This window comes from Cygnus olor, chromosome 2 (assembly GCF_009769625.2).
Source record: "Cygnus olor isolate bCygOlo1 chromosome 2, bCygOlo1.pri.v2, whole genome shotgun sequence".
Lineage (NCBI taxonomy): Eukaryota > Metazoa > Chordata > Aves > Anseriformes > Anatidae > Cygnus > Cygnus olor.
Window position 1 is genome coordinate 138,494,496 of NC_049170.1, and position 27,538 is coordinate 138,522,033.

The window sequence follows — 27,538 nt, forward strand, 5'->3', positions numbered from 1 at the left end:
AGAAGGTATCTACATCACAAGGTCCTAACTAAGCCTGCAGGTGTTCATTAAGGACAGGAACCTCAGGAAAATGTTTGTAAGATCAGCAGACAACCTTAATTATTATGTCTCCCATCACAAATACCTAAATTGATTAAATAAATAACACCGATGAAATATGCTTATGTTGCATGCCTCAAAGGCCTAGGGATTTTTTAGTGAACATTTGGCAAATAATGGAGCCACTAATGAGTATTTTCTAAGGACATGTTGTGTATTTTCATGTTCATTTATATATGTGCATTTCATAAATCCAGTAAGTTCATTTTTTTAATGTACTTGAAGGCAATGTGTGCTAGTAGATGCTAGTGTTTGGGCACAGGTGATCTGCTTTTCAGAAGACTCTTAAAAGCTGTGCATATACAGACAAAAATCTGGATGCAGCAGTTGTGATAAACGCACGGTTTTCTCTATAGATTTTAAGTGTTCAGAGTTCAGCTGTTCAATTGCAATGCCATAATTCTTAAGAAGAATTTTGTTGGCGTGCTGAAGTTAAATTTCAGATAGAGCAGTCAAACATGGCTGTGGTTTATGATGCAAACTACTATACAAGCAGTTAAAAGGAAAAATCTGCAAATGGTTCCCAGTGTTTGCTGTCTTAGGTGAAAACTGTACTCCTTGTAAATAGTTTGTCAGCTGAAGTAGATAAGTAGATAGTGTTCCACAGAAAAATTGTATACCTTCACCACACAGGAAACCAGGTTGTCAGTCTGTATTAACTTGGAGATCAAAAAACTACAGCAAGTAGCTAAACTTGGAAACCACTAATTAAATGAGAATAACAGGATACATTAATGTGCTTCTTGCCACATGAGTTGATTATTTTGTACATTTTTGGCAACTAAAGAAAAATGATATTTCTTCCAGATTTAAGGTAATAGGATCCTAGGAGAAATAAGCATTCATCATCAGACCTGTGGGAACAGACCTTAACCCTAACCCCACGATGTATTAAAGTACTATTCTTTCTCTTTCTACAGTAACTAATTATTTAAAATTTTTTAAATTCCATTTACATCAGTTTACATGACCTTCTCTCTTTTATATTCAGTCTGTTACTGACTGTACATTTAATTCTTGTCTAATACACGTAAGTGAACTATTTATTGCTTCAGCATCAGGTATTATTCATTCATTATTCATTCACTATTAGGTGGGGAAAAATTATGACCATCTTGTTTTAATAGTCTTTTTTAAATTTATCAAACTATGCTTTAACTGCAAAAGCTGTCTTTTTGACGTATTCTTTCTGTGTATAAATAATGTAAAACATTTCATTAATTTGTGAAGTACAACTTCATACAAAATACATATACACACAAAATATAAACGTTCATGCCAAAGTCCTCTTCCCCAAGCATTTTCTTGGGAAGAAGTTAGGCTTGATGTTAATAACTAAGATCCTTGATGTTTGCATTTGGAAATAATTTCTACGGAGCAGACTATGTGGGCAAATGAAGACATTTCCCACTGAACGATAAAATAACGGTGGTGGGGTTGGGGGCTGCTCTTGCCAGACACCCCTGGCAGCGGTGGGATGCTGTGAGGAGGAGCACAGCACTGGGCCTCACCATAGGCAGGGAGAGCACCAAACAATGCTGCACCTCGCGCTCTCCCTGGCTTTTTTCCCTGTTTCCAAAGGCAACAATTGTCTCCATTAGCAAGGTCAGTGGTTTGGAGAAACCTGGAAAATAGCAGCTACCAGAAACCCACTAGAATAATATCTCCAGCAGGTGATAGATTAGTTGGAACAAATTGGAACCATTGCACTTCAGCAATCCTGGTTTCTTTCAAGCTGTTTTAAAAATGTCGTCATTTTAATACACAATATCAGCCCTGCGGAGCAGTCCACAGCAGGTTAATTTGAATCATATGATGTATCACTGCCCTCAGCTGACATGAGCCCCATTCCATGTGTGAAGCCATAATAAATCCATTCCCAACCGAGGCAAATTCCCTGTGAGAAGGTGAACTAATCCAGGCCTCACACTGGCATGTTAGCCCTCCGTAATTGAAAGCAGGGCCACCTGTTCCCAGCACAGTTAGCCTATAGAGAGAAAATTAGCATTAGATCAGATACTTAATATATTGAAAAATCATTCATACTACTTGCAAGTTCAGCTGTGGGCTGCTTAGCATGACATCATATATAAACCTAGGAATGTGCCCACTTGATCCCAGTTTAACAGTTTTGTTAACCATGGTGTTTGTTAACTTTGAAATGAGAATTTTTTGATTTAATGAGAGCTGACACGTGAGAAGGGGAACTAGCCAGGGTGCAGACTTTTCTAATTAACTCTGGGTCATTTGCAAAACTTTTGAGCTTTCTAGTAGTTTTTTTTTTTCCCTTTACTCTTTTACAAACAAGTTTTTAAAGCACTGACACTATAGCCATGAAATGATATTTATTGATTAAGAGGGCAAGCAGAAATATTCCAAACAGGTGTACCATCCTGTAGGTACTGCTTTGTTTTTAACACATCTATTCTCTGTAATATCAGTGTAATAATGTGTAAAATTAGCAAAGCACCTTCCTAACAGCAGTGTCTGCAATATTTATTTTAAATGAAATTTAGTTTCTTAAGTTCCCAAATACTGAAACGAAAACTGAACATCTTAGCCATGTGGATAAGTTTGAAAATACTTTCTTGGTAACTTTTACAGTATATTGGCATTCCTTTAAAACTTATTTCAAACGTTTGCTCAAACTTCTAAACTCTGTTTTTTTTCTTCATGTATGTCTTACTATAACTATTATTCAGCAGCTAAAGCAGATAATAGCGAGCATATATGGGTTCTTTTCCGCAAACATGCTCAGTCACCTGGAGTAATTTATTTCTTCTCACTGTGCTTCAACTTGACTGACTCTTACCTGAGAGAGTTAATATTTCTCTTAGTTAGGGTTTTCTTACCATGGTAGTGCCTTCAAATGCCCATGGTATAACTTTTGGCCTCACCACAGTCCTTGACACATGTCTGTAATCTATTTGGTACTTGCACAGTTGTTTCATTTCAGTCAACAACCTATAAATAGCAGTAATCCTCCATCCTTTATCACTGGTAACTTTGGTCTTCTAGTCCGACAACAATTTATTTCGGTTCAGTTGTGACAATTAAAAAAAAATACAATTATATCACACTGAGCCTTGTGTGAGATCTCCAACCCAGGCAATGGTTAGAGCCGTTAACGTCACCTTCACATAATATCATTGATATACTAGGTTGTGGTACTAGTTACCGCAGGGGAGCACCCCAGATGGCTCAAGTTTATTGAGCTCCCTCAAGGTTTCCGTATTGGCCTTTTTCCATATAGCCATATTGGCCTTAGAGGGCTTCTTCTGCAGGGCTGCAGCATAAAAATTACAGTAGGTAGAAATACTGAGCGGTGACTACCAGTTTCTTCCAGACTAATTGGCATCTGTCTCACAGAAGCAGAATACAAGATGGACTGCAGATGGCCTCTGAAGCCTTGTCTCAAGTTTCTTCTTTCTTTTTCCTTGATCCAAATTGGGAATGATGAATTAGAAGATAAAAACAATTCTTTTGGATTCTTCTTGCTTTTCAATTTCTTTTAATTTGTTTCTCTTTTGATGCCTAACCAGGGACAATTGAGAACAGTACAACTAGTCTTTTTTTTACATGTCTCTCTCTTTCCTTATTTTTATAAACTTAATTCTTGCAATTCAGCCATTTCCCTATTACTGAAGGGCCACCCTGACTACAAATCAGAATCAGGGCTCAATACTACCTTTACCTTCCTCAGATTTCCTCTGTTAGACTTCTTACACCAGAATGGGTGGCTTCCAGAGAAAGGATATTACTGGTGGTAAAATGTTTCATGCCTGTTGTCTGCTCCTTTCCTGTTTAGAACTAGGAAATTCAATCGTCCTGAGATTACAGCAAATGCTATTTTGTTCTATTTTTTATGTTCTGTATTTTACAGCCTTCTTGGGGTAAAGGAGAGAGAGACCTGTGTCCAGCAAAGGGAGAAAGATCTGGCCTTTTCCATATTAGCTATGAGAAATGAAAGATCCATTGCAGAATGAGGTGTATGAGAAGTTAACAAATTCTTGGAAAATGCCTTATTTTACTCTCTCATAGTTCAACATTTCTCAAAGTCTGTGAAAAGAACCCAGTCTTATAAATAGAACCTATAAATAATTTTCATGAAGTTTACTTTCTGATTTTTCAGATTACGAGTGTCCTATGGTAGTTTATTAGTCACAGAAATAGTAACCTGGTGCACATTAGGTTATGGCATATATTAGAATAAGCCCACTGACTTCAATAAGAGCTGTTACTGACCTAAAGTTACTTGCTGGGAGCTCTGTTATTTTTGTGTTGCTTATTCATCCTTAGCTCACCAAATAAAAAGTCCTTTGGAGTAATATCATTATCCCAAGTTGACAGAATAAAATTTTATCTTCACGGTACAAATCTGAATGTTACAGAGAACAAGGGTAAAATACTCATAACCCTGATTTTTTTTTATCTGAAGCTATAAGTAATAAAATGACAAAGAAAGAAATTGTTTCAGACAGAAATTTCAGAGTGCTGCTTATAGGTTTTCTTTTATAGATGTTATGATTTTGTTCAAACAGGCCATATTGAATCCATTGGGTTTTTTGTAATAGATTTCAAAATACATAATAAATGTAAGTAATATGATGACTAATGGGTCAAGTGAAGTTGGAACTTTTTAAATGAGAAAATAGCTGGAAACAGTTTTCAGGAAACTATTCCAGTTGATTTTTGGTCCCCCACAAGGTGTACATTAACATAAACTCCGTAGAATCGCCTCTGGGACCTGAATTCCCTCTCTGATTTCATTATTGCAATGTGATTCTTTTCCTTTCACTGTTAAGTCATCTCCTGGTGTGGTGGGAGCATATAATAAGTGTAATTTATTTATATTTATCTAATCTCCTTTTAACTCAATAGTTATTTCATCATTCTGTTTCCTAGTAGCTGTTCAGAAAGTTGTGAAGGGTAATTAGAAACTAATAATTGACAGGCATGGATTTACTTGGTAATCTAAAGAGATGTAGTGAAGAAATTGAGAGCGAGAAAGAAAAATACAAATTCTACACTCAACTGGTAATCTGTAATAAAAAAATATATTGTTTTGATATCATCTAGTTCAGCTTGATTTAAACATAAAAAAGTCACTTGAACACAGTGTATTTGCAATCACAGTAATTCCATTATTATTTGTTTGCTGGAAATAGGTAACATCTGGCAAAATCGAGTATTGCTATTTTGCCTTAAATCTAAAGCGTCAGAGTATAATTGTGGTAGCCAGTCACTGGTAGGGAAAGGAGAGAATTGTTGCAATGTAATTGAGGAGTTAAAGGAGACTTTGAGCTACTTTTTGCCCTCTCTGGATTCTGGTGCAATTTTGGACAATTTAAAGAGTTGCTTGAATTGTGGGAACCTGTGCTTTCCTACTAGTAAGGAATGTGCAGCATTGTGTGGCGTGCTTCCCAAGGTGTTTAACATCATCTAAAAATACTGTTATTGTTGGAGTTTGCACCTTGGGAATTTTTTTCCAGCTGCATCTAGGTGACCCTTTACATTGTAACATCTCTTTTTAGCCCATTTTGAATAGCTGGAGAAGCTGCTGAACATCCATCTTCATCAACTGCTATAAATAGCTCTTCATATTTCATCAGTTTTCACTGTTGCTGTCCATCACTTAAATGTGTTTTTCTTAGAGGGAATGTTAAAGTTTCTTTTACAGGGCTAAGTATAAAGTGTAAAACAGGACAAAGACTAAAAACATGTTGATTGCTCAATTGGATTTTTATTTTTCTAACGTTTTACTTAAAATGCCAAAGAATCTCCTTACATAATCTTTCCCCAGTTGTAAAAATAACCTATGTCATTATGAGATAGTTAAAATATTTGCAGTGAAGGTTCCAAAGTTACATTTTCTGCAATTATGCTTCTGGCTGCCACCAGTTTCTGTCGGGGCTGATTCACTGGATAATAACAACTTAATACAAACCTTTGTCAAGATATCAGTCATGACAGCATTTTTGCTGTGTGACGTGCGGTTTCCAAGCACGAAACAGGGAAGCCATTTGCATTTCTCTGGTGTTCTAGTATCTTTTGGGGTTTTTTTTGTTTGTTTGTTTTTTTTACTGCCCTCTTGGAGGGGTTCTGCATTTGCGAAAACGAGTGATTAACAGCACCAATTACACACCAGCCCAGCACCACCAGTGCCATGCACGATCCAGCACGGAGCATCACCAGCACCCCGTTTCTTCTCTGCCCTGGCCTGACAAAACCCCAGAGAGAGCTAAAGCTCTCATATTCAGCTCCTTTTCAGGTCTTGCTCAATCACTTTATTCTCTGGCTTTAGCTTTACACCTGTCCTAACAAACTTACGTCAAAGTGGTTTTCAGGTTTCAGGGGGTTTTGGGGTGTTTTTTTTTTCTTTTCTGGGCTGCACTACTATAGGAAAGCATTAGCAGTAAAATGCACCGTGGGCAAAAAAGCTAGATATGAATGCTGTCACACCAAGCAAGAAGGGTCCTTTCCTCATATTCATTACTTAATTATGTAGCAAAGCCAAAAAAAATTGATTCTATTTTAGTCCTTTATTACTACTTAACTAACGAAGACAATTAAGTTGATGAGGGACATTTTTTGAAAGTGCCTTAGTGCTTCAGGGACCCAAATCCTAGTGTGACTTGGATTTCAAACTTGGGTCATTTTTAAAAATGCTGCTTTTTTTTTCCTTTTTTTTTTTTTTTTTAACAATTCATTAGAATAACTCTCCATCTGGGTATAAGTGAATATTGTAATGTCCCATGGGTCTATCCATACTTCTTTAATAGCTCTCCTTTCCTCCATTCAAAAGGAAGAGAGGACCAATGATTATGTGCAAAGGCAGGCATGCCTTGGGGTATTTTTTAGTGCCAAGAAGGGTAGGGATATTTTCAAAAGTGTTATAACATATTTCTTCCCTTGCTTTTAAATGTTTTTAAAAGTGGTACATACATGTTTTGAAAAAATCTTCAAGTCTGTCATGTATGGCTTTGGGTGCTTAAAAATCTTGCCCTTTTCTAATGTTTGGCTTTGATACTTGCCTTTCTATTAGGCCCATGTGTTCGGTAGTTTGCCACAGTTTCTAGTTCAGCATGAAAGTCTTTAACATAAGAGAAAGTATTTTCAGAAAACTAATAGTTAAAATTGAAAGTTACAATTAAACTAGATTTCAGTCTTAAATCTCAGTTATCTTTGGCTTGGGAAGTACTACTGAGACTTTTCTGAGAACATTATTTTTGTGTTTCTATTCAGGTGTAACAAATCTTACAGGGCAAATTTCTCTTATCTTTGTAGAAAAAGGGCTAGTTTAAAATTTGCGCTTATCTGTTCAGATACCAAAGTATCTAACTGCAATTTTCACACACATATACACATCCCACCCTCCAGATATTTTGGGGAGTCAGAGGAGAGCTTCACCATGTGCCTGGGACTCTAGGATGTCACTATGAGGTTATGCTTAAGAACAGATCCAAATCTCTGCTCCTGTATTGTGGTAAAATTTTCTGATTTACCAAAAGATGGGAGAATCCAGTTTATCAGTTTGCATCTGTGTAGGGTGTGATTCTGGACAACTTGAAACTATGTCCTAATTTTGGTGAAATATCCCTTAATCTGTGTGAAACCTTCAACAAACACTGTTTCCATTATATGTTTCTAGTGTAACTTGGAACTAAGTAGCAATGTTTTCTCAGAACAATTTAATATAGTTTAGGTATATGTGCAGAATATTCATCCTGTTTTGTTTCTGGAGGGGAGGGAGGCAAGAATGAAAGAGCTAAGTGAAAAGCAAGCTTTTCCCCCTGCTATCTCATTACTAGGTGAAAGTTTAATTTGAAATGAAAAATTTTAACTAAGAAAAAGCTCAATTCCTGTAATGAAGTGTAATTTACTGATAAAGAGGCAGGTAGCACAGAAGTAAGTTTCAGCTTCATAAAATCCTGCTTCCCATCTGCAAAATAATCTTGGTAATTGCAACATCTGAGCTACAAGAAATACCACTGTTACCAATGTTGTTCATAATACTTTTAAAATTTCTCTGAGGTTTTTAGCAGTCTCGGAAGTAACAAAATCCTTTTCTAAGGAGACAAAGAACGCATGATTCTATGTGTTTTTTTAATATTAGATTATTTCTAATTTTTTATTTAATATTAGATTATTTCTAATATATTACATATTAGATATATCTCCCTAAAAAAAAAAAAAAAAAGAAATCTAAACATACCTCAGCATTTATATTTGATTTTATTTTACACTCCAACATGGTAATACATTGAAGAATACTGCTTGTAAGTTGTGTAAGAAGCAAAAGAATATACATGTTATTCACTCATTTAAATGTGTTGAAAATGTTCACTGTTGGCTTTGGAGTTTAGTCAAATAGTTCTACTGTATGGAAAACTCAAGAGAATGTGAAGTATATTTTCATTTTGACACAAAAGGACTATGTATTTACCCTCCTACACACTGAAATGAAGTGTATACCTTTCAGATAGCTGTGGTGGTCCCTGGCAAGAAACAAGAAAATAAGATTTAGGTTGAGACATGTTTCTTCCTTTAGAATTCTAAATGATGAAAATTGTACATTTCATGGTGCATTAATTCAGATTTATTCATAAAAATATTGCTTTATTATATTTATCATTGATTAAGTCCCATTAATGAAACATAGTAGAAATAATGTTTTCTTCACTAAAAGCCTAACATTTTTCCATTTCTTGAATAATTGCACTGTAACTTCTAATACTTCTTTCTCCACTTCTCTCCTACAGCTGACATCAATGTGGATATATCAAAACCTTTGAAAGCAAATCTGAGTTTTGTCAGACTTGATCAAATAAACCAGTTTTTGACAAAAATCATGACCACGAATGATTATGAGCCCAGGAAGGAGGCTGCTCCATCAGCTGGCATTCATCCAGATGGGGCCGGCGCTTCAGTAGCCAAACACTCCAGTAGAAAGGACTTGCTACCTGCAGCACACACCAATGCTGCGCAGAAGGTTTCGGTACAAGAAAACCTATGGCAAGCTCTGTCCTGCTTCCAGAAAATTTCCATTCACACTGTCCAAATGGTTGTTTCTATGGAAACCATCCCACATCCGAGTAAACCGTGTTTGTTAGCCTCTTTATCAAACCTCAGTGGAAGCCTGAATGTTAAAAGTGGCCATAAAACTACAGGTAAGAGTTTCTGAAAATTAGAATTGCTGCTGATTTGTTCAAGTGGTGGTCTAGTAACCATTTTAAAGCATGGGACATCCATCAAGGGGAACTCCTCCAGCTGACATAGTAAACCCACAGCAGAAAATAGCAAAACCACAATAGACTCCATTACCTGAGTTTTCCTTTCAGTAGCACCCAAGAGTGCATAATTTTGTAGTTAATATCCCCTGGACTGTGATTATTAATTTATTGACAGAATTCTGGATGGAATAATGGCTACAAGAACTGTGATTCTGGGATTCTGGCTATGCAGCACATAATTCAAAGGACAACATTTTGACAGTTTTCACTCAGTAACTACATTTGCTTGCTAGGACCCTATATTTATGTTTTAAAAAAAAGAAGAAAAAAGTGTTCAGTCCTGACATATGCTGCTATGTAAATATTGGGTCCTAACATTATTCTGCTCCAGGCTGGTGAAGTTTTAAATTGTTACATGCTTCCTCTGCCCAGCTGAGAGTCTCGCAGAGAAAATGAGGGTGCCTGTCCCAAAAATTGCTTTCATTGCTGCAAAAATATGAGGAAATTTTACACCTTGGGTGGAATTAGCAGAATGCCAGAGACTTGTTTAAAATCAAGATATTTTGAATATCTTCATAAATTGCTTTATTAGTTTTTTAATGTAATTAATAAGATGGTACATTTGCATGATCTGGAGTTGAGCCAGATGTAGGTATTTGGCAGAGTCGTTTGAGAGATAAAATGGTCTGTAGCTGAGAGGAGCGAGTCCCAGGCCAAGCTAGGTGGTGACTTATTTCTTTTTCATCAGAAGTATTTCTCCTCAGGCCAGCAAGTTTCAGTACTTCTTTATTGTTTTAAAAGTTAAAAATGAAAAATTTAAGGTTCATAGGACATGAAAGCCTGCGAAAGTGCTGGAGCCTAAAACTCCTGATTTACCCATAAATAAACAGCAGTGCAGGCAGGAACAGTGACTGCATTCCCACGCTTTTCCAATCATATCGCAATGCTGGCATAGAAAGCACTGCAGCGGAGTAAGAGGTCTTTTTAATATCCTTTAAATAGTTCTAGATTTCTTTGTGTGTTATAATCCTCTTTCCTTCCATCACTTCCCCTCTATCATTTATACATTATCCGTCCCATGGTACATTATGGTGTCCACAGCAAGCTTCAATATATCAAAGCCGAGCCTGTTCCGTCACTGCACTATAAAGCAATTTGGCAAACTCAGCAGAGTGTATCACTTACCCTGGAATTTTTCATCCTCCCAGAAGGAGGACTTACCTTGCCGTGTGCATTAAAGCCTCAGAAACACTCTGCTACGAAGCTCTAATTCTTAATTCTTCTGGCAGTCTGAGGAAAAGGATCTTTATTTTTCGTGTCACAAGCCATGCGTGAACCTTCAGCATGTTTGTAGTCTGGCAAGCAGCGTTAAATAAAGCAATAGTGATGCTGAATCTAATGAAAACAGAAGTTAGTTCTTCTGTATGAAGAACGGCCATAACAAGACAATAAATAGATATCAACAGACTCTTTTCACATTTTCTGCAGTTAAAGTTGCTTTATCTTTACTTTATAAAAAGATAAATACATGTGCATGACATTTTGTGTGCAAGTGTGACTGTACAAGACATTTTCCTATTTCAAGTACAAAAGGCACACTTCCACAAAGCTGAGTGAAACTGTAAAAAATAACCATTTAATAAATTCTGTTTTTATTTAAAATTATCAATTTGAAATTAAGGTGCTGATAGAAACCAAATTGAAAAATATAAATTCAGGAAACAAAATTAATTACTCTGTGTGAAGGAAATGGTGTTAAAATCTTGTGTTGAATTACTTAAAAGAATACCACAGTTACTAACTAGATTTGTTTTATTATTGCAAAGAAATTATGCAAGTTAACTCAATTTAAAAAAAAAAAGTGTAGTAGCTGTGTCTTGGGAGCAAGGAGCATTTAAATACATCAATTCTTCACTACTTTTCCTTTTACAGAACGTTTTATAGATACACCTTTTGAGCTGAACAGGGTTAATGTCAGATTTTTTTTTACAGGATGAAACTAATACACAAATACTTCACCGTGTCTTTGATTTTACAGTCAAATAACTATTGTGACCATCTGCAGCAGCTGCATTTTACGAATTATTTGCTGAACCAAACTAAGCACAATGACAAAAGTAGTCATCTCAGATGTACTGTTAAAACAGAGAAAGAAAAAGGAGCATTGCTTGCCTTTTGTACAGTATGGCCATCTGCTGTACAGATGTTATTATATAGAATGACTTCAGATACAATAATTGTAGAAAATTTTCATTAAAACCTCAACAATTTGCACTTGTTTACTTGAATCTGCATAACTCCCCAGTGAGACAACACAATACGCTTGGGGTTTCTTTGGTTCTCACTAGCTTTCTCTTTGATCCTTTTTGATGTGCTGAATTTAATAAACATAGTTAAAAACACTGTTCAAAAACATCATGGAAAAAACTACAAAGGAACAATTACAGCAGTAGAAACTACTCTAATCCCTTACTTACGCAAGCTATTTTTAGTGAAATATGTTTTTTTACACATTTTATGTGGCAGTGTTTTATAAACAGTGTAAATGACCCCTTTTCCAGATGAGTTTTAATGCAGGAGATGAAGTTGGTTTGTAAGGAATCCTATTTGCTAGGAATTATTTAGAAAAAAACTCATAAGAATGTATTGTCGGCATTTTTACTCCCTTATAGGGGGAAAACAAAAGTGCATGACCTTGTGTAATGGTTTGATTTTTTTTTAGTTGAAATTAAGAAAAAAGCTTGCCATAGAGTTTTTTCTTAATTATCAGTTTTCCCTCTAGACTTCTGTGGCTTAATAATGGAAGATAAAGGCCTTCTGTTTTATTTTTTTTTCTTAATTTTTTCTGTGAAAGTAAGAAAGTTGTAGCTTCTGAAAAACAGAATGGCTAATTAGTTGAATTATTTGTTTCACTTTAAAAAAATTAATTATAAGTATTGAATGCTCACATTTCAGTTGGATCAAATTAAAACACCTTCATTTCTACATGTTCTGCTGCACTGTTATACAACCCCAAACCTTTAGTGTTTCAAGGGACTTCATTTTTTGGACATTTTTCATGTTTTAATACAACAGTTACTTATAACAATGTGGTTAGTATTTCTGCTAGAATACTTATGTTCTTCTCTGTACTTACGGTGAAATCCTGAGTATTTTGGTTTTAGTAAAGTAATATTGTTGTAGAATGTGATGCAGTGTATTGGGGGAAAAAAAGGAAGGAAAAAAACATTCCTCCAAAACTGTTATTAATTTTACTTTAGAAAAGCCTAAAGGTATATGTTTTTCTGGTACTCTTAAAGGACAAGAACTTAAGTCACATCATTGTTAAATAAGATAATTAATTGTAGTCATTTTAGGTTTTGTGGCTCAGAGTTACAAGGTAAAACTTGTACCAGTTTCATACTAGCAAGCAAGCAACATTTAGCTCATTTTTGGCAGCTTTTTTGTACTGTTGACGAAAAACCCGAGTTCAAGAATTATCATTAGTCCTGGTTCAGTGATTTTTGTCCTCTGAGGTATGTGGCATTTTCTAGAAAGTGGCTAGACCTCTCAAGTGTCTCAGCCTGCGACTGCTTGGTATCACACTTGAGCTATGTAGCTCACTCTGGAACAGTCACATGCCATTCAAGTTCAAATTGTTTTTAGTAATAAATACTAGGGAACAGAATGCAATTCTCAGCATACGACTTCCAGTTAATTTAGGTTTGGTGTTGAAATTAGCACTACCTACCTGCCAGAATAGCAGATAAATGAGAGAAGTGGAGGACTGTACTCTCCCCAGAGTGCAAGACAGCAAGAAGCTCGTAGCCTCTCAGTGGAGCCTTTTTTTGCTCTGGCTGGACATGGGAGGGAAGTCTTGCTGTGCAGTGTCTGAAGTCAGGGAGTTAAGGACATAAAATATTCCAAAGATCACAGACAGAGTTCCCAGCCCTTTGTCCTGAATGCAGATATAATTACTTTAGCATATAAAGAAGGGGAAAAAAGTAAACTCTAGTTGAGTCTATGATAATCACAAGTAGTTTTATTAAACCTGAGAGAATTTACATACTCAAGATATTTTACTGAAATATTAAAAATTAAATGCTGCTATTAATTGATGTAGAGCAAAGACCAAACTTCATTTCGGAGTTAACCGGCTCTCTTGAGAACGCTCTGCTAAGGCGTTGTCATAGCCTTTTGATGCTGCAGATATGCAAGTTAGCCCACGGGGAAATAAAACATTAAATTAGATATGACTACCTAAAATAATATGCAGCAGTAACAAGCCATTTACAACACCCAGAAGACCTTTGTTACTTTTAGAACGAAATATAAACTCTTTCCAACACTTGAACAATAGGAAATTAATTCTTTGTCAGTAAAAGCCAGAGGACAAACTAAATATTTAAATGGCCACCGAGGATTGAGGTGGAAGTGCAGCTTGTAGACAGCTATACAAATCACTAACAAACCTTAATGAATATTGGGTGTGGGCATCAGGGTCCTGTCAGATTTGACACCATGTCCCAGGTAGCTTAAACCCAACACTCAAGAAAAGGTGGAGACCTCATCAGGTCTCTAACATCTGGGATTTTATTTGTCATTTTGGCATACCCTGCAAGCGCAAAAGAAAGAGTAAAAGGGGATTATCTTGACAATGAAATGAGTTACTGAATCTTGTGATAATGAAAAGCAGAAGAATTCTAATTCCTTTCTATAGTCCCCGAGGTGGAGGTGCGTTTATAGTTCTGCAGGAGTATAATGTAGGAGGGAAGAACAGATGGCCTAAAATCCATGAAACAAGACACCACCTAATCCCAGGACTGAGTACCATTATTAATCCTGGTCAGATTCCCTACTGGTGCTTTGTAACAGGGTTCAGAATTGCTACTGAGGAGCTAGCATGTTAACTTGGAAGAAAAAAAAAAAAAAAGAAGAAAATCGGTTGTAGGTTGTTGATTCAAGACAGCGCACGCCAATGTTGTGTTGAAATAACTTCAAACAGTAGACTTCAAATGAAATTCAATTCAGAACGAATACAGTTGTTTCTGTAATCTCGTATGCTTTTATTGTGAAAGCGTTTGCATATTTTTTGAGTCTGGAATTTCTTTTGTTACGTGGACCCCAGTGCTGTATGTAGCAGGTACAGCATTTTCACAGTAGTCGATTCTACAGAATGTTTAAATTCACAAAGAAATATAGATAATAGTGAAAGCTGAGTTCTTTGTTTTTACGTTTGATACTTTCTGTGCAATTCCTCCAGTTCAGTCTATATTTCATAGCTTGAAGTACAGAAAGCAGCGATCAGTCATTATTGTTCCGTCTTAAGGGCCAGTTCCCCAGGTTGTTTAAATTGCTGACATGCTGGTGACATGTTTCTGCTTTTTCTATGACAGGCGTATTTTTAATGGGATGATTTCACCAGCTTCCTACCCAGAGGAAGGGTGCATTTCCATAGGAACTTTAGGTTATCTTAGCCATGCGTTTCCACACTTTGCCTTGTACTAGCTTTGTTACTCATGCAGCTGTTCAGTGAGTTGAGTCAGGGCACTGATCTGTCTGAAAACTAATCCAACAGGAAAGAAGAGTTTCCAGCGAGATCATCTCCTTCGTCTGGCTCACTGGATGGGGACACCTTAATGGCCGTACTGGCACAAAAGAGAATTCAGAAAAGTGTATAAAGGAGGGCAGAGGGAGGAAGGGTGAAAGGGAGGAGAAACTTGGAATACAGGAGCCTGGACCTGGACTGTCTTTAATGCTGGAGAACCAGGAGAGCAGGGAGATGTATTTTCTGTCTCAACCTCTGCAGTCAGCTTGTATAGCCTGGGTGTATCTGTCAAGCCTTGGACTTGCACAAGCATGATTCATTCACTGCGTTTCAGAGGCTCAAGCAGTTAAGGTGCTGCCAGGCACTATCTGCAGGATGGCCTACCTACAAGAGGATACCATCTAGTTCACAGACTATTTAGTTTATTAAAGCAGTTGAAATCTGATGAATCAAGCATAGAGCAAAAAAGACAGGAACGCTGTAATTCTAGTTCAACCACGTGGCAATTATGTAGGGCTACATTTTGAGCAGCTTCCACTTTTGTGATGCTTTGTTTACTGTACAACCATTCAACATCTGTTTGTTGTGTTTTTTTTTAATAGGCACTAAATATCTACAGGTCTATAAATCAGTGAGAGTCACAGGTACCAGGTATACCTGGAAACTAAACCAGTGTTTGCAACCAAATGCCTAAAATTAAGATACAAAAATGTGTAGATACAATTTTTTAATTGAAGAACCTCTTCATGCCCATCTGTAAAGCAGGAATAAGAAAATTTAGTCACCTTTCCGAGAGCTACTTATTACTAAAGATAAAATATTTATGATACAAGAGTTAAGTATTACTGATGTCAGTATAGCTCTCAGTCCATTCTGAAAGCTGGCCTCACATGTGAAATAGGCAGTATTTTCATTGTTTTCCATTATACATTTTTCTCCATTTAATTAGAATAAGACAGGTCAGTATAGTAATTTACGAATAGCTTAAGAATTATTGTATACGAAAGACAGTCTTGAACAAAACTGAAAGTCCCTTTAGATCTAAATTTTAATACACCCTCTCCGATTAGGCAGAATCTAAAAATACCAAATCAACACGTGAATTGAAATTTTTCAGCTCTTTAGTATTCAGTAGTGTAATGAACATGATGTACCTGCCCAGTTATTCTTTAAGGGAGATGAGCTCATTTCAAATAGATAACCATCTTTGACTTCTCTTCTGATTCATCACTGACCTGAACTCCATTTGAACCTTGTTAGACACAAAACAAGCAGGATTCCTGGCCTGAGCTATAAAATATAATTAAGCCCTTTTGAAATGATGTGTAAAAGAACATAGCTTTACCCCCACTATAACCACCACCACCACCACAACCAATAAAGTTAAATCAAGCACTGCCTGTAATGGATTAAAATAATAAATGTTCCTGGATTTTAGTGTTTGAAGTATTTGAAGAAAACAGGCTCCCAGCAGCCAGGACTGCTGAATGCATGGGGACATTTATTAGTGACGAATTCAAGGGTTTGGCCTGTTTAAGATCATTACTTTCTGTTTACCGTGTGTTACACATCTCATGTTTTTACAGAGCCCACATGTGTCCATATGTAACGCTGAAAAACGCTCTTTTACTAAAGAATAGTTAATTGGTAATGTGTAAATATTGCTCTCATGGGGAGAATGAACTATCATAAGATTCAGCTCGAGACTAATGAGAAATCCAGTGCAGTCAGTGGATTGTTAACTAAATCTCTCCTGGAAAATTGTCCCTTACTATGTGTCTCACCGTTTGTTTGCTACTGCTGTTTCCAGACTTGGATAAATTGGCTGCCTCTTAAATTAACTGCAGTATTCTCCCTGTAGTTATTTTCATAGCTTTGTGACCCTTTTTTGTCAGAAGCTATTTCTTAGAGGATACCTATCAACAAAGCAGTGTAGCCATAGTATAAGTACTCATTAGGTTATGTATCTCAAGTTTTCTGGAAAAACTATACCATAGTATAGTTTTATAGTACTCATTAGGTGATGTATCTTAGAGTTTTCGAGGAAAATAGTTCATGTAGGTAATTATATTTACATATTCATCGCTGTCCTGTCTTTGGCAGCTATAAAATAGATACTAAAGGTGCAAATACGAGGAACAAATGCTCAGAAGCAAGTATCACAGTTTATCACTTGTGGAATGTGTGACATAAAGTAGAAGGTGATAAGAAAAACTACTTGCTAATTAACCTCTTTTTGCTAATAAGAGGTTCTGTCTCTGCTGTCCAGCAGTGGAGGACACTAAGGGTGGGAGCACGGCCTGCTGCGGGGTGCAGGCCCCATCACTCACTTGCCTCTTGCCCAGTCTGAACTGGGGAGCAGGCTCTGGCTCTGGGGCCTGGTCTTGTTCCTGAGCTGCCCCAAACTCGGAAAAGCAATTTTCTTCCTAGAGATAAGATTTATAGTAAAGCTGCGACTCGCTTCCAACAGGCTTTTCAAAATATAGCTTGTGTGTAGTCCGGTGCAATTTGTTGTATTTATTATGTATGCTTCCATTTTCTTAAAACAGTTTCCTCATGTAGAAATTTACCAACGAAAATAGTGCTTTCTGTCGTATTAGGTGACAGTGCAGTGCACCGAACAGGATTTGCAGCTACCTAAGGAAGAGCAGTATAGTGCATTATAGAAGGAAAAAAACTCTTGCTGCATTTCTACTTGTTTCATTTGGAGTAGATTCAAGTATAAGTATTTTTAAATGTTTTTGAAAACAAGATGTATGTAGCTGATGTCAAAACATTGTCTCTCCCTTTGTCTGTGAACCAGGAAAAATAACAGAACTCTTTCTTAACACCTGTTTTGCCTAAACACTACATGATTGTTACTGTAAGGCAAGGATTATTTCAGTGTATTTGCTGCAGCTATTTAAATGGGCCAGCTCTGTTTTTCTATGCATGCATACACAGAGATTCATGCACACAGGGCAGTTTAATTAATATGGAGCCTTCTATTATTGGTAAGCCCCAAGATAGTTATATTGGGGTACTCACATTCTATGAAATGTCTTTTTAATGTTTATATTAGTATAAATCAAGTCTTTACTGACTGGGAAAAAAGAAAGGAGATGTTACAAATCAAAGCAAATGTCTTTTAGTAAATTTTATTCATTATTCTCTTGTAATGATCTCCATCTTTAATTTCTGTGCAAGTTAATTGCTAGATATTACCAATTAAGTGCGAGCTGTTTTTCAATCCCTCCTACATTATTTCCAACTGTATAAATATATCTAGATATTCCTTTTGAATATATGTCATCATAAGGTAATCCTTGCAGTGACATAGAGAAACCTCTGCTCACTTAGCCTGGCAGCATCTTGAGGTGCTATTGTGAGTCGGGGTGGGGTCTGACAATGGAGGGTTGGCAGCATTTTTTAAACACTGTCTAAAGCAAGTGCTTCATATTTATTAGTCTCTTGGAGGAGTATTTTAAAAGTCATGAAACTATTTGTTTCTAGAAGTAAATTATTGCACATACTGAAAAGTGTGTTGGTGTTCATGAGCAATAATCCAAACAGAACAAGTTAACTTCTACATATCACAACAATCGTTTATGAAGATATATTGCTTCTGTGTGGTGCCATCTCAAGTTCACTTCAAATGGAGACTTTGATTTAATCTGTTTAAACTGAAGTTAGAATTCTACAATAGAAGTTTGTGAGAGATGCATGAAAGGACTGTCAGAAAATTGTGTGTGGGAGGAAAAAAACAGAGGAGAAATATTTTGCATCTTTACCTTTCTGAGATGGTTGCTTCATTCTTAGGAAAGCAACTTCACTGAGCGAGCTTATACTTTGAATTTTAGGATGGCATTTAGCAATGCTAAAATAAGCTCCTTTCTAACACAAACTGATATTTCTTCACTCCCTTCCCTTAGGATTTGAGATTATTTCTTTTCTAATGTCATTGTTTTCGGATTTCTGTCCAGATGGTACCCTGTTGAAGCTTCCATCGTGCCCTCTTTGTTTGCTATTACTTTTTAGGGTTTGTGCATCCATGTCAATCTTCATCTGTTTTCTTTAAGCTTCCTCAGGACATCCCTTTACCCAAACTTATCTGAATGTTCTTTGCATTTTTTTTATTAAGAGCACAGTAGCTTTTATGCTAAGATTCACTTCATCCCCTGGGGAGCATGTACATAGAACTGCTGGGAAGGACAAAGGTGTCATGTTTGCCCATGGAAGAGCAATCTGTGTCCCAGTGAGAAGAAAAATCTCTCATTGAGTCTGTGAGCTTTACCTGGTATTTGTAGGAAACAATCTGTGGAGGTGTTTCGTAATATTTATTTGTTTAGAGTTTACCAACACATCCTTTTCTGTTAATTGTGTCTTCATTTCTCAGTTGTTTACATAGTGATTGAAAAAAGGCACTGCTGATTCTGAACCAGCAGGATTATGTGCTGAATGCTCAGTTCTGTTTTTAAGCAGTTGAATATTGTGTTTTCTTTGTACTTCGTGGAGATGAAATGACAACAGAAAAAGACTGCAAAACATAATCCTTCCAAGTGTAATCCCAGTGAAAGAAAACATAAATAAAACCACTTGTATTCTGGCATTCCTTTTTCCCTTTTGTTATTTCTGCAACTTGGCACATACTCCAATAAAACTATAGAACATTTCTGTATGTTGCGGAATTGTGCAATAGTTAACAGGAATTTCTCCTCTTTAAAAACAAAGTTCCGTGTACAGTATTAAAAAAAAAAGAATTTCCAAAGATTGTAATGCCTCTGAAAATAACCAAACTGAGCATAGCAGGGTGAGGGTGATCTCTTGCCCTAAAATGCCTCTTTTTCTTGGGTTAAGACTGTATGTAAAGCTGATTCATTCCACAGTTTTGCAGAACCAAGTCTGAACTCAGACCAAAGGAGAGGCATCACGTTGTTTGTATTCTTGGTTATCACTGTAGTATCAGAAAAACACTGAACAGTTTCTGACGTGTAAGCCTTTTAAACGTAACACCAAGCCTGGGGACTCAGAAGCCAGCCTAAATAACCCTGAGCTAAAATCCCTTTCACAATCAGTGGCAAGAGTCCTGTTTGACTGGCACAGAACAAACATCCACTCGAGCCCTTGATCATTCTTACTAAACTCCAAACAGCTCAAGGGAATGATTATTCTTGTTTGTGATTCCTACTCAAGCTGAATACAATTCAATGCCATTAGAACTATTGGGACTGTTGGACCACCTTCCTAGTGGATGCTGGATAAATATAAAAAAAATCCAATATATTTCCTTCCATTGTATAAAATATTTCTTGGTATTATGAAATCATAACATCCCAAGAGGCAGACAAACTTTTTTTCTGGATTCTCAAAGATTCATAGGAGAAGTTCTACATCATGTATTCAAAATAGAAAGTTGTATTTTGGGGGAACTTTTCTACCAGCGAGGGTATGAAATTGTTAAGTGGAACTATGCCATGAAATATCTGTATGTGTAAGCCTTAAGTGGTTTTGAATCATTCACTGTTTGTAAATATTGTTTCATTAGAAAAATAAGCCATGGGCATTGTAAAGCATGGTGACATTCAATATTCGGTGTGATTTTTCCAACTGTGAGCACCAGAAGAGTAAAGTTAACACTACATCAGATGTAGTACTTTTCATGTAAATATACAAAAGAATTAAAGAGATATTAAGTACGGTTTGTTTTATTAAATCGTGATTGCAGAAGTTAAATTCACAGGAGATGTGAAATTTCTAGATGGTGGTTTTTTCCTAACAATGTTTGTCTTTAATGAGAGTATACAAGGCCTATCATAAATCTAACATGCCGTTGTCTTTTTTTATGTTTTATAAAGCTATGTAAACTGCAAATGGTTATGATGTGAAAAGTTTAGATTAAATTGTTTTTTAGGTAAACACATGTTATATATTTTGAGTTACAGTAATTGCTTTGAATTATTTGAATTCAAACATTACTCTTATTCTCCTGCTAAGCACTCCAAAGTCGAGCAAAGCAATATTTTATAGGTAACGTGAACAAAAGCAGAGAGAATAATTCAAAATAGCTATTTCCTATCACTTTAAAATATAATCAAGTGAAGCAGCTGTTCTTGTTCTTAATATACTCTTTTGAAAAAATTTCATAGTTTAATGAAAAATGTCTCTTCTCATAAACCTTAAAATACTCACACATGTAAAAAGTCATAATGCTTTGGCAAATAGCTCTTTGTAAGGAATGTGCATGAAACATACCTGCTCCATAACTGCGACACTGCATTAAGCGTACTCAATAATGTTGGAAGAGCAAGCTGAAGGAAAAAAAAATCACAAGTCTTGTGGTCTGTGATCCTCCTGCTTGGACAGGAGAGCGGTGATCCACAGAAATATTTCCATGGAAGTCAGTGGGACTGCTTCTATGGGAAACTGCGTGCTGGTACAGATTCACAATGTCATCCTAAAGTGAATTTGAACAACAGGCATAAAAATGCTGGGAGAGTAACTACCGGTAGGATAAATTCTCCGTCTGTCTTTTTAGGAATCCATGGATCATCTTTTGTCCTGGACATAAAAGATTTCCTACTTAAAACAAGTCTCAAAGAAAGAACCAGGTCTCTGATCGGCCCTTTTTGCTGTTCTGTTAGTGTGGAAGCCAAGTGGTGTAAGCACAGCGGTGATCCTGGCCCAGAGCAATCCATTCCAAAAATATACATTGATTTGAGAGGAGGACTGCTGCAGGTCTGTATGAGATGCTTATGGTTCTGGTATCGAACTCGCCTGGCTTTGGATGATTGAGATTTTACAAGCAAATTGCATGGGAGCCTGTAAAGCTTTGCAGATAACAAGAGCTCATTTGGGTGTGTTTTTGTTATTGTTTGATTGTTTGCTTGGTTGGCTTTGTTTTGTTTTGTTTTGTTTTGTTTTGTTTTGTTTTATTTTATTTTATTTTATTTTATTTTTACCTTTTAAAACAAGTATTCTTTTATGTAAAATTGTTGATTGAGAAATTGTGTAAGATTTTTTGTGTTGTTGTGTTCTTGTTTTTTTAATGCTACTTAAGCTATGTATTGTAGCTGTATGTGTGTGTTCCCTTAAAAGTACTGGATCAAATTACTAACACTTAATATTTAGGACCCTGTTCTGATCTGTGTGTGTTTGTCTGTCCATGAGCTATGTTTCTGTAATGCCTACGGGTAGTCTTAAGAAATGCATATCCTTTCTTTTTAAACTTACACAAATTTCTCAGGGGAGTAATTATAAACTGTTGTTTGTAGTAATTAATACTCAGTTTTCCATGCTGTCTTCTCCTTTTTGGAAGTATGGAAGCCCATAGCTTGAAACCAGTCCAAGAAACATGGGAGTTCTTGAAATGAAAAATAGATTCTGTGGGACTTAAACAAGTAGGCTTTAAGATATGTCTTGTTTTAATTATTTTTATTGTAGTATCTATACACACCAAATGTTTTAAAATAAATATATAAATCAAGTATATAAAACAAAAAAAGGAAATTTTGACATTTAGTTGTGTAATTAGACCTTTTCCCAGAATCGACTTCAAAAGTTCTTAATACCATAGCACTTGGAATAGGGCTAAGCGAATAATATGAACTAAATATATACATATATTAATCAATAAAGTCAGTTTGTTTCTCTGCTTCTTTTTGATTTGTTTTTCACAAATACTTGGCTGACCACCTCTGCATATTATTACTAAAAAGGTGTTTTGGTGTTTGTTTTTCAATTTTATTTTGTTTTCTGACAAGGACCATCTATAAATCTGAGAAACAATTAATTATTAGAATATATCCTGCAGTAATTAGCTCTTCAGGGAAAAAAAAAAAAGAAAAGAAAAAAAAAGTTCAACAGAATAGGTTTTAGAATATTTTCAAATGAATTTATTTGGGGCTAATTTTACCAGATCTAAATATGACCAAATTTTCTACCACTGTTAATTTGTATTACAGCAGAGCCTAGAGAGCTTATGTAAAACTGGTGGTGCCTTATCTGTGAATATCTCTATTAGGAGCTCCTTGCTCTGGAGTTCCAGCTGCCAAAAAATAAAATAAATGAGAATGGGTGGAAAAAAGCATCCTTCTTTCCTCCACCAGTGGAGAACTGAGGCCTTAGGGATCACCTTAGGTGACACTGAATTCTGACTTTCCATATTTTTATAAATTTCTGTGCTTTTTTTTTTTTCCAAATTCAAGCCATGCTCTCAGAACTTACAGCACATCCAATTTATATTCTGATTGTACTCAGTATTTGCTTGAGGTGACCTAGAGTATGTCTTTCTAGTCATCGGCTTTGCTTTGTCGCATGTTCAGTTTTTAATGAGTTCCAGAATTCCAACATCCTCTTTGAACAATTTAAACTTTGAAACTTTAGCGAGCTATATCCTATTTTAAATTGCAAGACCTGTGACTAGTCCTAGCAGTATGTACTGCACTCAGCTGTATGTTTTTGCATATCACTTTTTAGTTCTGTGCTCTTCCAGGCAGCATCTGTCTCAATTGCTAGTGCTATGAATGAATGTATTCTTTAGAGTGATGAAAAGAACAAATTTACCATAATTCTTTTGGAGAGGTTTCTTGTTGTTCCTGTTCATTATTTTCATGTTAAGAATACTTAGAAGAAATTAAGATATTAGTAGAGCAGACTGAAAGCAATATAAAGTTCCTTTTTTTTCCCTTCAAATGCGACTGAATATTGTAGGTAATCATTTTGTCTTTTTTTTTTTTAAAGGTTTTCTGGGGTCAAGAGCATTTGAACTGTTTAGTTCTTCTCCAGGAGCTTCTGTGGGAGTATCTTACTAAAAACAGCAGTGTAGAGACATTCATGTCTGAACGTAGATACCCCACTTGTTTTTCTACGGAAAGGAATCAGGCCTCAAAAACTGAGCATACCTCAGATGATCTGAGAACAGGCCTGTTCCAGTATATACAAGATGCAGGTAAGAAGAATATTATTACTCTCTTTATTTTAATAATTACAAAGTAAGTACAGTAGTAACCTATTAAAGATTACTTGCTTCTCACAATGAATTGTTTACTTTTTTCTTTTTTTTTGAAAGGCAATTGAAATGACATCTGCTAGAATGAAAAAAAAAAATAGTTTTTTGATTTCTTTCCATTAAGCTGTAATCTTTTAAAAGTCAGGGAAATTGCTTTTTTTACTTTCTCTGCTTTTGATCCTGAGGGGTTTATTTTTAACTACTTTGGTCTCATAAACCAGCATGTTTCTTTTTAGAAATTGTATAACAGATTATAGCTTTCTTTCATTTGACAGAAGCACAAAAACTGCCTGGTGCCTATGAAGTTGTGTTTTACAATGAAACTGAGGATAGTCCAGGAATGATGTTATGGAGATATCCAGAACCCAGAGTGCTCACTCTTGTAAGAATTAATCCTGTTCCTTTTAATACCACTGAAGATCCTGATATCAGCACTGCTGACCTCGGAGATGTTCTTCAGGTAGGTAATGAGAGTTTTCTGCTTTCCCTAACAAAAGAAAATATTACAGCAGTAAAGTGAATGTTTTCAAACTTGCATTTATTAAAAATGGGTGCAAAACAAATGTCAGGAGCTCTATAAAATCAATAGGAGGTAGATTCCACAGTTTATACATATCTTTAGTTTTAAAACTACTTGTCCAAACATTTTAACCACTTATCTGCAAAGTTTTTCAGCTGTAGCAAGCTTTATCTGTTCTGGTTTGCCAGGCATACCAAGTTTTTATTCTGGCTTCATATGTTTTCACCCATCAGTCTTTATTTAAAGATTTCATTTGATTTGAAAGAGAGACATATAAAGAAAAACCTGGTCTGAAATAGCCGAGATGCAGTGGAATCATTGAACAAAAATCTCCAATCCTGATGTTCTCTCCTGCGTCTGTGATGGTAGATGGCTGTACCTCTTCTAGTAAGTTCCACAGGGTTCACAGAAAGGATCTAGTTTCTCTCATTTTTCTTTGACAGGGTTGAAGTGGGCAGTTTGACTGTGTGAGATCATGGAACTGCCCTTCAAAGAGGGGCTGAGTGCTGCAAATCTGTGATTCAGTGCTTCAAAAATAGGGCCATACCTCACCATTGCACTGATCCTTAACTCTGAGAATTTTTGCTTTCCAAAATTTATAGTTAGGTAGTTACACTGTCTCCTGTGTAGTGTAATTCATGTTTGTAAAGGTTACTTACTCCTTGCATGCCTATTTTGATTTTTGCTGATTTTCAATTTTAATACTATTGGTTTTCTTTTTGTATTGCAAATTGGATATCTCTCTTTTTTTTTTTTTTTAATCTAATCTGCTCATTGGTGCGAATAGCGTTATAGTGTTGTGAGTCAAGGGAATTAAGTTCCAATTAAGTCCCAATTCTTCCTATTTGTTCAGAAATGTTTAATTATATTTTATTGTTCTTATAACTTTAAAAAATTGCTTTTAAAATTGAATTATGCAGCAATATGTGTTGAGTTTTGGATGAGAAGTATAATCTTCCTCAGATAAATGGTATAATGTTATTACCCTGCACATACTGCTAGTGAGATCATGTAAGTGTCCTGCCAATTTCTTTGCCCTCTAGACAGCCAAATGTCAGCTCCTTTCAGTTATATGAAAATTAAAATTAAATGGAAAAAAACAGCTCCATTTGGCATGAGGTTTGAATCAAAGATGAAAATTATGTTATTGTATGCTTTCTTGATGACCTATTAGGTTGCTATGAAAGCCAGCAATTTGCTTTCTTTCAGGGTGGTATTTTCAGAAGATAGCACACCAAGGTATGAAGTGCATTAAGCTCCCCTTATAGATAACAGACATCATGAGCATAATGTATGTGTTTTGTAATAATCTGTCCCTTGAAAAGAGAAGCATCAGTTCTTCAAGTGGGTATCGACAGGGATTCGACTGCATATGCAGCTGGACTTCTTGTAGCAAGCACGTTTTGCCCCTTTGTGCTTCCATACTACAGTGAAGAGAAAAGCTGTTAGTTGCAATCTTCTGTCATCTCCTCTGGGATTACCTTACTCAGTAAGACAGAAACCAGCATGTGCTCTGCTGCCAGTTCTGATGTTCCCTAAACTTCTACTGGTTTTCTCGTAATTCTTCAGCATAGTATTTTATCTTATACATTGACCACCACAAACTGTTTCCATCTTGTTTTAAGTTTGTAATCAAGCATCTCTGTATAGCCTCCCTCCATGATGCTTTCAATTTTGTGATGAATTATTTCTTAGTAGTTAATACTTTGAGCTTTCATTTACACAGAAATAAATTAAAGATATCAACCAAATAAGAGCACAACATCACGTGTGATCTTGACTAACACATCTACTCAACAGCTATGCTTTTTGGGCAGATGGAGTGCAGAAATGCCTACAAAAATATCCACATTTTGGTAGTTGCCATTAATTATGGCAGTAACTGTTGCCTGACTATAGGTGGTAATTTATCACATTTTCCAGAAATGGCAAATATGCATAGACAGAACAGGTCTGCACAAAGTCGATAAGCAGCCATTTAAAAAATGATTAATTAATCTAACAAATAGGTGGGTGGAAGAAATAATAGAGTCAATTTTCAAATTCACCAAATACAGATCTCGAACTTTTGGTGCTGATTTAAATGAATAAGGAGATCTTTCATCAGCTCTACTTTTTCCCTGTATGGATATATCTCTGTTTCTTAAGCACAGTGTATTTACTGTGTATGGAAAATTCACAAAATATAAAGAGGAAAAAGATAAAACAACACTTTCCTTCACTTCTTGACATGAAACGATAAAGGAACATCTGCAAGCCAAAGACTTAAGCTTTTTTGAAAAAGGAACTAAATTTCAAGACAATAATGATATCAAAGTACATTAAAAATATATTTTAAAAACTTTCCCAAGATTGCATATATGTTCAAATGCTAGGAGGATGTCATCACGTATGTTACCAGTCTCCCTTAATCCTTCACATAAATCCAGGCAAAGGTGCACTTCTGTAAGTTCTCTTGAGCTTAACAGATTTAAAAGTTTGCTAGTTGCACAATCTTTCTTTCCAAGTTACTTGCTGTGACATTTCATCCAGCTTTCTATCTTTGCTAAACTTCTTCTGGCATATCTTTTTAATCATGAATAGAATTTAGAAGTCTCTTTGTTTCTGTAACTGTTCTTTGAATTCTTGGAACTTGCAAAAGCTTCACCATAAAGAGAATTTTTTTAGATACCAAAGCTGTACGTCATCTGCTGTGGCCAAAGGATAAGGTAACAGCTACAGCTTATAAGAGTTGAAATGAACTGTAATTTTCTCTAAAACCTTACCTTGCTGCTATTTGTAGTTTGTCCCAGGAGCTTATTTTCTTGTGCTTTTACTGTGTTGTTGCAAGGATAAGCAATTTCACTTGTCAAATTTCTAATATTTTACTTGTTTACAGTCCCAACACTGTTGCTTTTATTTGTATAGGGAAAAGGAAGAACGGGCGTTTCTGCTATGGTGTATAGCATGTTGCATTTTCTTTAGTGATTTCAAATAGAAATTCAGTCTTTTCGTTTGAAGGCAGTGAGAGAGAATCCCAGTTGCACTTACAAGAAACTGCACCCGGATTGTATTTCTTCTGTGAGATTGAGAGAATTTAAATTTGTTCTTCTTCCTGTTTACCAGACATTGCAGCTCCTTTCTATTTAATTATTAATCTCTCACTGTCCCATTTTCACATGCTAAAATGTTCT

General features: G+C 35.9%; 1 protein-coding gene across 6 annotated transcripts in view; it reads left to right on the forward strand.

Annotated features, from left to right (window-relative positions):
- VPS13B (vacuolar protein sorting 13 homolog B) overlaps positions 1 to 27,538 on the forward strand; it is a 473,584-nt gene that overhangs the window by 363,355 nt on the left and 82,691 nt on the right. For all 6 annotated transcript variants that reach the window (XM_040548605.1, XM_040548603.1, XM_040548600.1 and 3 more), the window contains exons 36-39: positions 8,862 to 9,269; positions 21,374 to 21,573; positions 23,578 to 23,785; positions 24,121 to 24,305. In XM_040548605.1, coding sequence (XP_040404539.1) covers positions 8,862 to 9,269; positions 21,374 to 21,573; positions 23,578 to 23,785; positions 24,121 to 24,305 — 1,001 coding nt within the window. The remainder of the gene's footprint in view (positions 1 to 8,861; positions 9,270 to 21,373; positions 21,574 to 23,577; positions 23,786 to 24,120; positions 24,306 to 27,538) is intronic.